Source organism: Ptychodera flava, chromosome 14, assembly GCF_041260155.1.
Source record: "Ptychodera flava strain L36383 chromosome 14, AS_Pfla_20210202, whole genome shotgun sequence".
Classification (NCBI taxonomy): Eukaryota; Metazoa; Hemichordata; class Enteropneusta; family Ptychoderidae; genus Ptychodera; species Ptychodera flava.
This window is the reverse complement of record NC_091941.1, coordinates 6,554,316-6,570,054: the sequence shown is the minus strand read 5'-3', so window position 1 is coordinate 6,570,054 and position 15,739 is coordinate 6,554,316. Positions and strand designations below refer to the sequence as shown.

Genomic DNA, 15,739 nt, shown 5'->3' with positions numbered 1-15,739 from the left:
AAGAGTTAGCAGTGGTCTGTTTGTATCCTGTAAAAGACAGTTTCTACAATCTATTGTCTGCTAGTCTGTTCCACCAAAGACCCTCGAGTTTCTCGAGGGTCTATGGTTCCACTTGAGAAAGTTTCTTCCACTGATTTTCACAACATATTTTATATCGATAATATTGCAATGATCTCGATATGAAATCGCGAAACATATTTGACAGTATAAGCTTTCATAGTGAAAACTTCATATTTACTGTTTCTGTTTTGATGTGGATTTTTATTATTCGGCAGAAATTTGCACAGCATAGTAAAGAAGAAGAAATACAAGTCAAGAACCTTATTTTTGATAGAATGACTTTCTCAATGGTTCACTTGGAACATTTTTTGCTATGATTTCCGCACAAAAGCATAATACAAATATCTAGAATGTTCACACTGATGCGACATGTCGGTACTTTTGTTCCCGTACAAGCACTTGGGAACTTGCAGCCTATGAAATTATCTTCCAGGACTTTACATCAACCGAGTTTTTAATATCACATAGTTTCATGCAAACAAACTTATAGGCCAGGTTGACCACAAAATTAGACCCGTAATTATGAAAGTCTGCAAGACTAATATCCTAGGGGCGTAAGTATTGTTTTTGCAAATTCCCACTGGCTTGTCTTCAAACTTTAAATAAAATTATCGAGAACCTTTAATTCGTTTTGGTTTTGGTCAAGAACCTCTACTTTCTGATTTTCTTAAAGACAGTGTAATGAATATATCAGGGGACTTTGTCATCGGTTTGCTTTGAATACTGCAGTACATGCAAAAAGGATGCTTTATTGAGACCTACGGGACATTGCAATTTATTGGATTATTTATGTCTAAGAACATAACTTTCCGTTCACATCAAAACCAACTTGGATTTATATGTTTTGGGTCAATTTTCAACGGTTAAGACTCCAAACAGCACTTTTGATTGCGGCCAAAGCAATAACCATGATATAAACACCTTTCAAAGAAGATCATCTATGGTATTCTTACAGTTTGATTTAGTTGGCTCCTTCAACTTTTCAGCGCCTTCACTCAGTAGATAACGAACTATTTGAAAGTCATTTCTCTCCGCTGCAACCATTAATGGCGTCACTTTAATTCCATCAATGTCTACTTGAACATTAATGTTGACTGCATTCACCTGAAAACATATATAATAATCATCAACTTTCACTTACATAAACGAGTCAATATAAAAGCTGTGAATCCAGAGACGTTGGTTTGTCCATTATGAACTTATAAGACAATGCACGATCTTTGGTAATATAATTTTAATTGATAGGAAAGGAGAGGGGAATGAGTCTTTCCAAGATCATTCCACAGGGTTTTATTCAGGGACAATAAATACTAATATGATAAAAACCAAATAAGTTTCGTTGTCTACAAGTTTTTTTTCTGTCTGCCTTTCTCTTACCTATACGCTCTGCTCGCTTGAGACGTGTCCGTGTAAGTGCCTGAGTAGTAAGATGCGCTTCCGCGTGACCTGAATAATTTGTAGGATTACCGAGTCTGCAGAATTATCGAGTCTGGGGAATCAGGCATGATAATCCCACAATGGATGCAGTTCACAGAAAGAGGGCGCATTTTACTACGCATATCTGACACAGTGCGCAGTCCGCCATGTCTCAAGCGAGCAGAGTGTACAGGCACAGACAAATTGAAACAGACTGGCAACGGGTATTGTTCAAGGCATGAAGCGGTTACGTAAGTCATCCATGTTCGCCTCGCCTCAGGTAGCTCTCGCCTCGCTTTTCCGAAGAGTGCCGACCATGCACCCTTCGGTAGTTTCCGGATTTACGCCAATTTTTAAGCAAAAGTATGTTCGGCAAAGTTTGTGTTATTGTTGTCATGTGGTGCTGAGTGGAATCGGCATGCTGGCGAAAACGGGAAAGTTTTGAGCTTCGGGAAAGTGAGTTTTACCATTTTAACAATTCCTCTTACATTTTTATGAATATATAATGAGTGTGTTTCAACCAAATTTTAAAATCTTCTATCGATACTGTCTGGTTTTACTCAATGGTTTACGGTCAGTCATATCGTCTATTAAAAGTTGGTCATTGAAGGACGTGTTTATGAAACTGCGGGCGTGTTATGTTTTGATTGGCGTGAAGCAGTGTTTCTGCCCTGAGAGCTCACAAAGTAAGTATGGTTGCTACGCGACCGGCAGCACGATGCCATCTCGTCGTACATTTTGCATAATCTCGTGCAATTATCAACCACGAACAAAGGTCTAAAAAAAAATCTTACACCTGTGAAGCTCATTTTAATATGGAAAGGCCATAGTCTACCGAGACGACCATGGAACAAAAGCCATGCCGCATTGCTAGTCTGTTTCTTCTATTTGTCTGTGGTATAGGTAAGAGAAAGGCAAACAGAAGAAACTTGGAAAACAAAACTTATTTGGTTTTTATCATATTAGTATTTGTTGTCCCTGAATAAAACCCTGAGATCATTCTGCAAAACCTGGGTCCTGGTCGACGATACCTGTTAACATGACTGTCACTTGGTATCGACTTGTCACATTGCGTTTCCATGCCCTGCTTGAGACTATCCAAATTAGGAATGGACCATTTGATATTCTGGGGGGGGGGGTCTGGAAGATTTTCAAAAAAAAAAAATTCCCAGCGAATGTCAATGAAAAACAATCAGCCAGAGGGGGCTTAGAAAAAAAAGGATGGCTCACTAAGGTGAAAGAAAAAAAAATCCATCAAAAGTTACTTTCTGGAACACATTTCTTTATTTTCAGGGCGCCCTTCGGGCAAAACTGAAGACTGTGTCAAATATACAATGGTTCTTTCGCCAAATACATATGGGGAGCCACAAATTCATGATTCAGTTGCATTTTTCACTGCGCCCTTTAGGCGCATAGCTTTAATAATAATAAGACAAATTTTTCAGAGCCCCCTCCAAGCCCGAAGCTTTAATATATCAGACATATATATATACCAGAGATATGTGTACGTTTAACATTTTTCAGCGCGCCCTTCGAGCGCATTACTTTAAAATATCAAACATATTTTTCAGCATGCCCTTCAGCCACAAGACTTTCATATATCATATGTAAATATCAGAGATATCTGGATGTTTAATATTTTTCATCATCCCTTAGGGCGCATTACTTAAATATATCGGAGATATATGTCAGAAATATCTTGATGTCTGTAAATTGAAAGTCTGTTTTGCCAAGTATACTAATCATTATGAAATCTTCAGTTAATATGAAAAGCATGACGAGTTCTTGATACTGTTCTGTTTTCTCTATGAGAATTCAGTATTAGAAAGCAACATGCACTAAAATATCACAATTACATTTTTCTTATAATAGTTCTGGACATCTGGTTATGCATAAAAAATGGAATACAATCACAGCTCATATATATATATATATATATATATATATATATATATATATATATTATATATATATATATATATATATATATATATATATATATATATACACTAAATTATTGAATTTATACTCTACCTTTTGTTTTACCTTTGTCGCGCGCAGGGGGTCACCCTGTTTTCGAAAGTTGGAACCCCTCCCTAAATATATGTACAAGTATTTTGTTCAAACTGATAAATGGTAAATGGTAAATATACGTACAAGTATTGTGTTCCAACTGATTATCTAATGTGCAACATTTTACTCCGCACACAGTAGTGGACTGTACTTTTGTTGTCGGAAAAAAAGTATCAAAATAAGGAGTGCGAGAAAAAAAGTTACCAGTTATCAGAGAGTGAAAAAAAAATTGAACAGTGGATCAGGTACAAAAAAAAATGCAATCTCTCAAATCTTCCAGACCCCCCCCAGGATATCAAAAGGTCCACCCGTTAGGGCGACTTACTCTCTAGCCACGGGAGACTACTAGGCAGCTTCGCTTGCACGGCTGCAATCTGTTGTACCCTTGCATACGGAAAAATATCAAACTACCAGTGTCAAGAGTAATTTCATAATCTGAGGCTTTTTGGCCCTTATGGCTGCCAGCTAAAGGACTCCCCCATTTATACTGAGCAACAAAGTTACAAGCAGGTTCGTGTTCTGCTCTGCAAAATCCACTAGCTGAATACATTTCTCATCAATACTGTTCTTGTACTGGCCAATTTTCGATTTTTACAGGTCTTCAAGTATCACTAGGTACATTCCACATTCTTAAATCTACGTTAAGACCGAAATAACCATATCATTTATCCTAATCTTCCAACAGTATATCACAGATTTCATAACGGAGAGACCTCTCACTCCCCCGGTGTGAAAGAAACTCTCCTCCTTCCTCCCTCTGCTAAACATGCACCATATTCTTCAGGCGTATTATAATTTTTTTCCATTTTCTTCTACAATCAAGAATATTCAGTCTTATTGCATATGCTACTTTCATGGTTGAAGTGAGCAGTATTTTGACTGGGATAGAAATGTCAAATTAGATGAAAAATGAGGACTGTACCATGATATACTGAAAGGCATGTAAAATGGACGTGAGAACCGTACGTGATAGGTGGAGTTAGGGCTTATTGTCTCCAAACTGCTGCTGTTCTTTTATCACTTTCTTCTTTTGTATGCCATGTGCAGTGTTTTTTTTTCTAAAATTTAATAATTATTGTTATTATTATCCTTATTATAATAATAATTATAATGAAGATAGAAAATGAACCTGCTCTTACCTATGTCACTGAGTGTCAATATTCGGGCTTTGCTGGATAGCCATTAGGGACAAACAAAACACTTTTAGTTTGGAATTTGTCTATGCACATATTGTAATATGACAGAACCCCATGGCCGGTGAGTGCAAGCGCGCCGTACGAATACGTATAAACGTGCGCTCCTTGAACAGAAATTTTGATAATTTCCAATTACTGTATGAAGATTTCTTGCAAAATAAATTTAAAATTATAGGTATCACAGAAACCTGGAAAATTGATAACAGTAATTTGTTCAGTTTGGACTCTTACTATTTGGAATCTCAATGTCGTGAAACCGGAAGGGGAGGTGGTGTTGCCGCTTATATCCATAAATCTGTCAATTATAAAGTACTGTCTTACAATGTTGACCACTCTGAGTCAATCTGGCTAGAGGTTGTCGATAAGAAGCAACTATTTATCATTGGAATTATATATAGAAAACCAAATACAAATATTTCAGAATTTCAAGATAGTTTATTAAGAGTCCTTATCCATGTAAAAGTAGATAAAAAACACTGTATTCTTGTCGGAGATTTTAATGCTGATCTCTTGAAATGTAACAAGGATGTGGAGGAATTTTATAACACGATGAAATGTTTAAATTTAGAACAAATTATTTCTACTCCAACAACAATTACAAATGCCACTCAAACTATTATTGATCACATTTATACAAATGTAAACAAATGTACAATTTTCACAGGTACGATTGCAGGAGACATTTCTGACCATTTACCAGTTTTTGTTATTTTTAAGGATTTATTTTTAAATGAAAATGTCAAAGGAAAGGTCTTTTACAGAAATTATAGACATTTTGTACCAGAAGATTTCAGAAGTGATCTTTCTCGGCAAACTTGGGACGGAGTATTTGCCAGTTCAAATGTTAATGAAGCATATAACAATTTTTTCAAAATTTTTGATAATTGCTGTAATAAGCATGCACCACTTGCTGTTAAGTCATTGAAAAATGTAATCAAACGGAAGCCCTGGATTACCAGATCAATCAAAAAGTCAGTTCATAAAAAGCATGCTTTATTTGCCAAGATGGTGAAATCAAACTTTGAACCAACTACAGTGACACAGTACAAAAGATACAGAAATGTACTTACATCTGTTGTAAGGTCTGCAAATACACATCACTTTTTATGCAAAATAATCAAAATTCAGCAATGACATGGAATATCATTAATGAACTACTAGGTAAGACAAAAAAGGTCATTGTTTGCCAGATCATCTTATAAATACAGATGTTGAGATGTCACAAAGTTACCGTACACCCGAAGAGATTGTAAATTATTTTAATGAGTATTTTGCAAATATTGGTCCAAACCTGGCGAGTAAAATACAAACATCTCGTTCGTCATTTACAGAATTTTTACAGGAGCCTTCAAACCATTCTTTATTTCTTTATCCTACAACGGAACAGGAAGTGAGTAATCTTTTGATGAGTCTTGATTTGAGTCTTGATTTGAAGAAGGCATGTCCAGTGGCTACGATAACCTGTGTGCAAAATTATTAGTTACTGCTGCAGAACAAATTGCAAAGCCTCTGTGTCACATCTTCAATTTGTCATTTCAAAACTGTCAGTTTCCCGATGCATTAAAGATTGCTAAAGTGGTTCCAATTTTCAAGAAAGGCGCCACAGACGCACCTGGAAATTATCGCCCCATTTCTGTTTTACCTGTAATTAGTAAAATTTTGGAAAAGATTGCAGATAAAAAGTTTATGAAATTCTTAGAAAAGAACCATTTGCTCTTTAAGCACCAATATGGTTTTCGTGAAAAACGAAGTGCCAAGTTATCCCTCATTAACCTCATGAATAACTTAATTCAGCAAATTGATCAGGGAAATTCTACCATTGGAATTTTTATAGACTTCACGAAAGCTTTTGATACGATAGATCATAATATACTGTTATCAAAACTTGAGCACTATGGCGTAAGGGGAAACCCGCTTCTGTGGTTTACATACTATTTAAAAAATAGATTGCGATATGTATTTGCAGATGAAATAACATCTGAAAAATTACCAGTAAAGTGTGGTGTTCCCAGGGCTCGGTACTTGGACCGACTCTGTTCCTTATTTATATAAATGATTTACCGAATTCTTCCAATTATTTTGATTTCCGTTTATTTGCAGATGATTCAAATCTGTTTCACACTTTTCCATCAGATAAAAGCGATATAGATTTACATATGGTTAATAATCACTTTAGGCATGTTACACGCTGGTGTGATGCTAACATGTTGACGATAAATATTGCCAAAACAAGTTATGTAGTTTTTCACAGCAGGCGTAAACTGTTATCAATCAAAGGTGTTCTGTCTGTAAAAAATAGTACAATACACGAGGCTTTACAGGCATCTTTTGTTGGAGTGATAATTGATAAACATCTCACATGGAAAGCACACATTAACGAAGTAAATAAATGTATACGGAAAAAAGTTGGAATGCTTTTCAAATTAAGAAATTATGTACCAAGAAATATTATGGTTTCACTATATAATGCTTTTATTTTGCCGAATATAACATATGGACTTGAAGTCTGGGGTAGTACGTTTTTATCGTACCTAAAGCCTATTCATATTGCTCAAAAAATGTGTGTACGAGCAATTACTTTCTCTGGGTTCCAGGAACCCTCTTCACCCTTATTCTCAACCTTAGGAATACTAGATGTGTATAAACTCCACAAATTACTTGTTTGTATATTTATTTTCGATTTAAAACATCAGAATGTTCCTGTCTTTCTGAATGAATATTTTGAGACGGTTGATCACTGTTATGACACTAGATTCAAACTTGATGCCAATCTACCCTTGCCCAAAATGCGCACCACTGCAGGCCAGTTTGCGGTTTCTTACATCGGTGCAACTTTTTGGAATACTTTACCGCATACCGTTAAGATGATTACATCAAGAAATCAGTTTAGAAGATCATTAAGACAACTTTTGTTACAAGACTACAAAGTTATGTAAAAGTTTGGTTTTTTTTTGTTTTTTTTCCTCTTCTCTTGTTTAATATAACTCACTGAGCGCTTTTAAATATCTAAATATGAAATGTAAACTTTAGAGATGGGGCCGGACTCGATTAGCTGATAGCTATTTTTCTGGCTCCAAAAATTGTCATTTTGCTACTTGTTATGTCATCTGTAAATTGACTTTGTATGATTGTAAATGACAATAAACTAAACTAAACCATTAAAAATACACCGCAGCACGAGTGCAAATACCGCTAGTACGGCGCACTTGCACTCACTGGCCATGGGGTTCTGTTATTATTACATATGTTCTATCTTTTATTTGCATCATTTATCGAGAGAATCGACGATTAGTCGTGCGTACTACTTGTCTGTCAAAGCTTCAGGGTGAGCCTGCGGAGTTATATAACATTGACATCACTGTAATGAGGCATCGAATCAGCTTTCACTTTTCATTGGTCAACGCCGTCACACCCTCTATTTTAATTGGCTAAACTATTGTTTACTTGTTTATCAAGGATGACGTAAGAGGAACGTCGGAGGGCTCGAACTCTGCTTGCGATCGCTCACAGATACGTAGCAACATGCCACAGATAGCCAAACGAAGAGAACTTTGAACATGGAACGCTTTTGATTTTTTCACATTTTGAGCTTGAAATTCTTCTAAATGATCGATACAAATAACAGTTCGAAGATTTTTACGGGAAATTTAAGAGTAAGATACGGCAAACGTAACTTGTCGAACGATCAAATTTCAGTGTTCACCGTGGCACACAAGCGCTCACTGTTATCAATAGCGTGTAGGACACACAAGCACAGAATAAACTGCATGTAAAAGTGACTTTCTATTGTAAACAGGGAATGTCCGGTGATACTGGCAAAAACGTCTCTGAAAATGTTAACTGTTTAATTGGCTCCACTGCGCCCGCAGTTACGTGTGTTTCGATGTATGATGTCCGCCGTATAGCCTATATAGCACGGCGGCCACCGCGTATCCATCTAGAAACGGACGTCGCCCGTTGTCAATGTTTTTGCTTCGCTGACAAACAAACTGCTCTTCCGGATAATAAAAATCATCCTCACACTATAATAAGTACATGCAATTTTCTTTGTCGTAGTTTTTATCGGTAATGTCATGCATTTTACTATAACTAGCATCGAACAAAAGTGAAATGAAATCTTGTAGACGACATTTTTTGTGTTTACAAACAAAAATAGTTCCGGGTCAAAATTGGTAAACACTCATTAACATAAAGGAATGGCATAATGTTTTTGGTATTGCACTGCAGTGCAAATACCGGTAGTACGCGCGCGCTTCGATGCAAGTAAACTTAGGTACATATGTAATAATATGAAGTCCTTATCATTGTTCATATTGGTCTTTGTTACCATGTTTTCTGATTAACTAAAATCTCTAAGGTCATCGAGCTGTAGATTAAGAGCTACTCAAAATCTGTAGATGAGGAATGTGCAAGTGACCACTACAGGATGCACGGAGACAGACAGCCCGTTCAGGCTACAGTTTCTTATGGCAGGTGTACAAGGCTAGACCAGCGAGTGAAACTCGCTTTGCGTCCCCTTTCGGCAAACGACCAGTGAGTAGGATGGCACATTTGGTCAGTCTTGACCAGGCATGTGGATACTACGTTTCTGTAGAGTGGATACTATTTGACGGTTATAAAGATACCATGTGACAGTCTTGTGATCAGCCTCCAGGTTTCGCAGGCCATATATTAGGAAGTGCGATTTCTCTCTATTAAGTCACAGTGGTTTATTATCGATGTGACGCAGACTGTGCATCAGCTGATTATATTAAATAACTGTTTAACTGTCAATGTTACATTTTTCGAATAAAGTTAATGCTTTTAATGAGATCTATTCGGTTTTGTGTGTATGATTGTTCTTGACAGAAACATATCTTAACGCTATTCAGCAGCCGTACGCTTGTTTGCTTGTAACATGACATTAAAGTAATATGTATTAATACAGTGTCCTTTCTTGCAACTTTGAATGAGATCACGCAAATCATTATAATGGTTCTTGAAGTGAACAATTGTAAAAAAAGGAAACTGGCTGCCACATTTGATCGTATCATGAAACAAATGTATTTGCATATGAACGACATAGTGCATTATCCTTTTGCCAGTTTTGGAAGAATTTGGTTCATGTGTATTGATGAAATAAATGGCTTCAGATTTATAGATTGATAGATGCATGGACACACGGATGGGCGACGAATCAATTTACGCTTTTTGGGAACTATACTATATTATTGTTAGCTGACCGTACCTGCAACCATGCAATAACGTTGTGTAAGTTGCCATCTTCGATTATTTGAATGAATTTTCGGTCTCCATCATAAATTTCTTCCTTACGAATAAGTAGCTCCTGTGGCGAAAGTGTGAACAATTCTGTAGCCCACTCACATAGATCTGCAAAGATAATGAGCGAAAGTTAATCATGCAAGAAACGCTAGACAGAATGCTGTATAGCAATGCTCCGACAAACATATAAAACTACTTTTAAGTAATTGAAGGAATGTGTTTGACTAAAAAATGTGCCAGGTGACCTGTAAAGTATCACTTACTAATAGGACTAGAGTGCACATTGTTCATTTTGTCCACCATTTATTTTTGAATTAACAAAAATTGTCCCGTGACCTCAAAAGTTTCCCCGGACAATTTCCATGATTGTATGATCAAACCTCTATATCAAACTACCCATACACAATTTTAGGGATTTGTTTGACTTCAAAACTGCCAGGTGACCTGTCAAGTGTTAGTAACTTGTAGGATTATGGTACACCTCCACTGCTTTGACTAAAAGTTTGTGTTGTATTGAAAAGAATATATATGACCCCAAAAACGTTCCATGATCGCAAAGGTGTCCCAAGAAAATGATGATAATATGCTCCTTCTGCTATATTAAAAGTACATATAAATAATTGAAAGAACGTGCTTGACTTCAAAAATGTGCCGGGCAACCTGTAAACTATCAGCTACTAATATGACTAAAGTGTATTTCTTTAACGATGTCCAAGATTTATAAGTATTGAATTAAGAAAATATCCTTGACTCCAAAAGTGTCCCTGAGACCTCAGAAGTGTCCAAGGATAATTTTGTTTGTTACATGATTCTGCTGCTATATCCAACTAGCCGTAAGTAATTTTTGACTTAAAAATGTGCCGGGTAATCTGTCAAGTGTTAGTTACTTGAAGGAGTATGGTAAACGTCCACTGCTTTATTTAACAATTAGTATTGTATTGAAAAGAACACATATGACTCCAAAAGTGTCCCATGATCTCAAACGTGCATCCGGATAATTCTGATGATTATATACTTCCTCTGCTATATTAAACTTCTTATACATAATTGAAAGAATGAACGTGTTTTAATTCAGTTATGTGCCTAGTGACCCGTAAACTATCAGTTACGAACAAAATTATCGTACACGTCCACGACTATGTCCAACATATGCAGAATTGAAAAATAACTTTGGCTCCAAAAGTGCCCCTGTAACCTTTTGACTGTCTCTGGATAGTTCTGATGACTACACTACTATGCTGCATTGCTCTGTCCAAATACTTGTGTCTAATTGAAGCGAAATGTTTTATTGTACAATTGACCTTAATTTTTGAATTTATATTTAACTTGAATTATTAAATAGTACTAATAGCTTTGACTTGGAAGTTGTACTTATCAACTGACAAGCATCCCTCTATAAGCAATGCTTGTTTGGAAAAAAGCACAATCCATTAACCGTGTCATATCTGTTCCAAGCTATTATGTTGTGCTGTTTAAAGTGTTAAATATCAGCAAATACCTTAAAATTGTCTCTATGTATTAAAGGTATATTCTTTAAAAAACAAGCCCCATTCCTTGTTTATTCTGTTCCATTCTTGTTCTTTTATGTCCAACTTGAAGTATTAAATAAAATATATCAATATGACTTCAAAATATCGATATTACTGCAAATCTTTTCCTCAATTTTACGATATGTTTTTACAAAACAATTCCCCAGATAACAACTCTTTCGAGATCTAATCTTATGTATTTTTATGTATAACTTGAAGAATTAAATAGCGTGAAGTAGTATGATTTCAAAACTGTGCAAGACTTCAATAGATCTCTTTATATGGCAGATATATTTTTGAAAAAAAATTGAAAAAAATTGCCCCTATAATTCTGCCTCGAGCCCTATTCCTCTGTTTTTCATATCCATTCATGTATTTAAGAGCAGCGATTTGTATGACTTCAAAATGTCGATGTGACTTCAAAAGCGTCATTTTATGGAGTAGGTATGTTTTCATATAGACACTAGCCCTCCCCATTGTTAATTGTGTCCTCAGCCCTGATTATGTATATTTTTCCCAACTTGAAGTATTAAATAGCAGCTATTATTACTCAAAAAATGTCCATGTGACTACAAAAGCGTCCATTGCGTTAGATATTGTCAGGCTTCAGATTAGGCTCTATGTTACCAGATATTTAGGATGGGGACACCTTTGAAGTCAGGGACATCTTAGAGGTCTTTACAACCGTGGCTATTGGAGCCGTTGTTACCAATCACATTGATCAGAGAACTGTTATTGTTCCACAAAACGTTATGACAGTTTTAGACGCAGTGCTGTTTGCAATATCTTGGTAAATTTAAAGGGATGAACGGAAAAGGCATGACCAAGCCTCGGGAAAATTATACAAAGAAACACTGAGCTATGTATCATGAACAGCGGCAAAAAGAGTTATGATTGGAAAAAGAGAGGCTTAGCTTACATAGGTGAACTGTGTCTGGCAGATGACAACCTTTGGCTTAATGAGTAAGCAATCAAAGCTTGCATAGATGCTGTAGCGCCAGTTTCACAAAGTGACAGTAGTGGAGCTCACTCCAGGGTCTGCTGACCGTGAAGCCGAAGTTTGCCAATTTGTAAAGCCCTTCTTAGGATCTGAAGAATGGGACCTCTTGTCTACAGTTTATTGGAAAGCTAAAGATGGCATTGTACTGGTAAAATTTCATTAACTACATAGAAATACAATATTCGGCGAGAAGAATATATTCCAGGTTCTTAAGCGGCATAGCGATATTTTTGGTCTTGTATTAAATAAGAATGTTGCAGGCTAAGAAGGATAAACAGGCATATCCTTAAGGCACATCAAAGGCCATTGTTACATGGCAATAAGTTGCATCACAATATTTTTGATTTTACCAGAGAACGCAAGAAGGCAAACCTTTTGAAATTGGATTTGTTGGTCTTTTTCAGAATACAGAGGATGAGAACAGTATCATCACCTGCAAGAATATTGGGTGCTTTGATTGTTGCATGGCACGGGAAATACACTTAGTTAGCAGGCTGATGGGAACGTTCATGTTAAATGTGATTGTATATCAATGGTGGCCCTATGGCTTCAGACTGGGGCACAGACATAGTTACACAGTATTTTAACCATCCTAGGCTGGTGACCCTGAGGGAGTGGGCTGACAGAGCTGTTCTGGTAACCAGCCGTGCGCATGATGCTGTGTGTTTCCAGCCCTGCTGACTGCCGTAGACAGAACCGGCGACATGCGGTCCCAATTTGGACCGCGCACGAAAAGCTATTTTTCCAACTACTGTCGGCCAAAATCCACTCGATTCCGATCTACATACCCGGATAACTCAACCGCCCACAGACTGCAAAACAATTTGCTCTCGTGACGTACTAAACCGTTAGTTTGCCAGCGATGCACGGTCAAGGGCCGAGAGGCTCGCCATAGGATAGGTTAATGCAAGATATGTCCGGAATCCTCGAAATCAGTATCATGTGACAGCAATGCAATTTGATATATGTGTTTACTCCATAACATGTCGCCAGCAGAAATTAATGAGTTATGACCTTCTGATGTTGATGCCCCGTACAAAGCGACTTTCCAAAAATACATGCCCCGTTTGAAAAAAAAAACCAGGCGGCTGGCCAGTGACCTAAATGAATGCATGACAGAACCAAGACAACATGATAATTGTTCACTCCGCAAAGTACGTGACAGAAATCTACATGACGTATATGGGGGCCCGTTCTGGTCAAAATTATGTTTTATTAATTTTAGTATGTGAGAATTAATTTTATGTAGACTAGAATTAATTTACTAGCACCTCGAATTAATTGTATGTTTCTTTTAATTAATTTTTATATGCTTTAATTAATATTGTGTAGTCATGCCGAATTAATTTTATGTGTTCCAATTAATTATTTCTGCTTATCTTTGCTGTAATTAATTTTATGTAGTCTAGAATTAATTTTGCTAACATATATGTTTTTTATGTGCCGGAATTAATTTTATGTAGTCTAGATTTAATATATTAATTCCTTCAATTGATTTTGGGTTCAAAATGTTTTCACGTGCTGCAATTAATTTAATGTGTGCTAGAATTAATTTCTACAAGTGTCTTGAATTAATTTTGTGTTCGGTCGAAGTAATTATGTGTTTGAGCGAATTAATTATATATGTTCGCTCGAATTAATTATATGTGTTTGCTCGAATTAATTATATGTGTTTGCTCGAATTATTTTCGGCCGATCCCACAGTCCTTTGCGCACGCTTTCTTAAATCAATATGGCGGCTCCCGACCGGAGTGGTATTATTCAGGCCCAGGCGCTCGAACCGTGATCTGTGAAAATGGAAATCAATAAACTGATCACAAAAACTTTTGTAGTGTCTCCTGTCTGAGAGATCGTGGGGCCTATGTGATTGCCCATAGAGCGACGCCCGACCAATTTTGTGTTTACGTCAGACGCGAACGTTCACCCTTTCTAATTCTATCGGGCTTTGCCAATCATCGTGTAGCCTGGCCTACTGTAGTGTAGTGCAGTGTGTACCGTAAGCGTACGCAGCATTCGAAAATGAAATCTGCCGAACAGATATCTACGAATATGAAAACCAATAAAGAACTTAACAATGACCACCAGGAAATGTCTCCAAGCTTGATTACTGTCAAATGTCCCTAATTACAAATATAGCATTCGGCAGTTTCACCTCTATCTGTATATACATAGGCCTACAGATAGACAAAGGTGTTTAAAGTTGCAATATGGATCAGAATTGACCTTCATATTTCAAAGATTTAACTTTATAGAAAAATCCACAACAATTTCATTTGCAGATTCGACCATTAACAGGAACACGGGGATGACTGTAATTTGAGTAAATTGATTTAATTACCGAATAAATTGCTGTTTTGGTACGTACTGTTTGCGAGATTAAAGCACAGAATTTGAAACGTCATTTTTACTATTTGAATATGTATGCATGCGTTTTTGATTCATGGTAACGGTTTATGAAATTGCAACATCGTGTCAACATGCCTAGCTAGCCTTCCCACGGGCAAGCGGTCAGGTCTCTGACCGCGCCCTGGGTCTCTGCTGGCTGATTCGGCCTTGCAAAAATGGAAGAAATTGGCCAAAAATGTCGGCAAAATAAACACTGTTTGGTCAGATCGAAAGATGGAACCAGAAAATGAGTGACACGCGACTACTGCACCACGACGAGGAGACAGACTCTGTCTACAGTTTCTCTCGAAAACACCAACGTCGCCACTGTGTGATGATCAACTTCGCTAGCCAGCGGTGTTTCCTCGGGCAACACCGAACTACCAACACCGTGGCCGTGCGGACCCCACTTCCCCCAATTACAACTCTTTAGAGATCTAATCTTATGTATTTTTATGTATAACTTGAAGAATTAAATAGCGTGAAGTAGTATGATTTCAAAACTGTGCAAGACTTCAATAGATCTCTTTATATGGCAGATATATTTTTGAAAAAATATTGAAAAAAATTGCCCCTATAATTCTGCCTCGAGCCCTATTCCTCTGTTTTTCATATCCATTCATGTATTTAAGAGCAGCGATTTGTATGACTTCAAAATGTCGATGTGACTTCAAAAGCGTCATTTTATGGAGTAGGTATGTTTTCATATAGACACTAGCCCTCCCCATTGTTAATTGTGTCCTCAGCCCTGATTATGTATATTTTTCCCAACTTGAAGTATTAAATAGCAGCTATTATTACTCAAAAAATGTCCATGT

The 15,739-nt window shown here is 36.8% G+C and overlaps 1 protein-coding gene across 2 annotated transcripts in view; it reads right to left on the bottom strand.

The window, feature by feature from the left end:
* LOC139149109 (short transient receptor potential channel 3-like) overlaps positions 1-15,739 on the bottom strand; it is a 39,729-nt gene that overhangs the window by 14,526 nt on the left and 9,464 nt on the right. For both annotated transcript variants that reach the window (XM_070720665.1, XM_070720666.1), the window contains exons 2-3: positions 9,973-10,115; positions 1,014-1,164 (exon numbers count right to left, since the gene is read on the bottom strand). In XM_070720665.1, the coding sequence (XP_070576766.1) occupies positions 1,014-1,164; positions 9,973-10,115 (294 nt within the window). The remainder of the gene's footprint in view (positions 1-1,013; positions 1,165-9,972; positions 10,116-15,739) is intronic.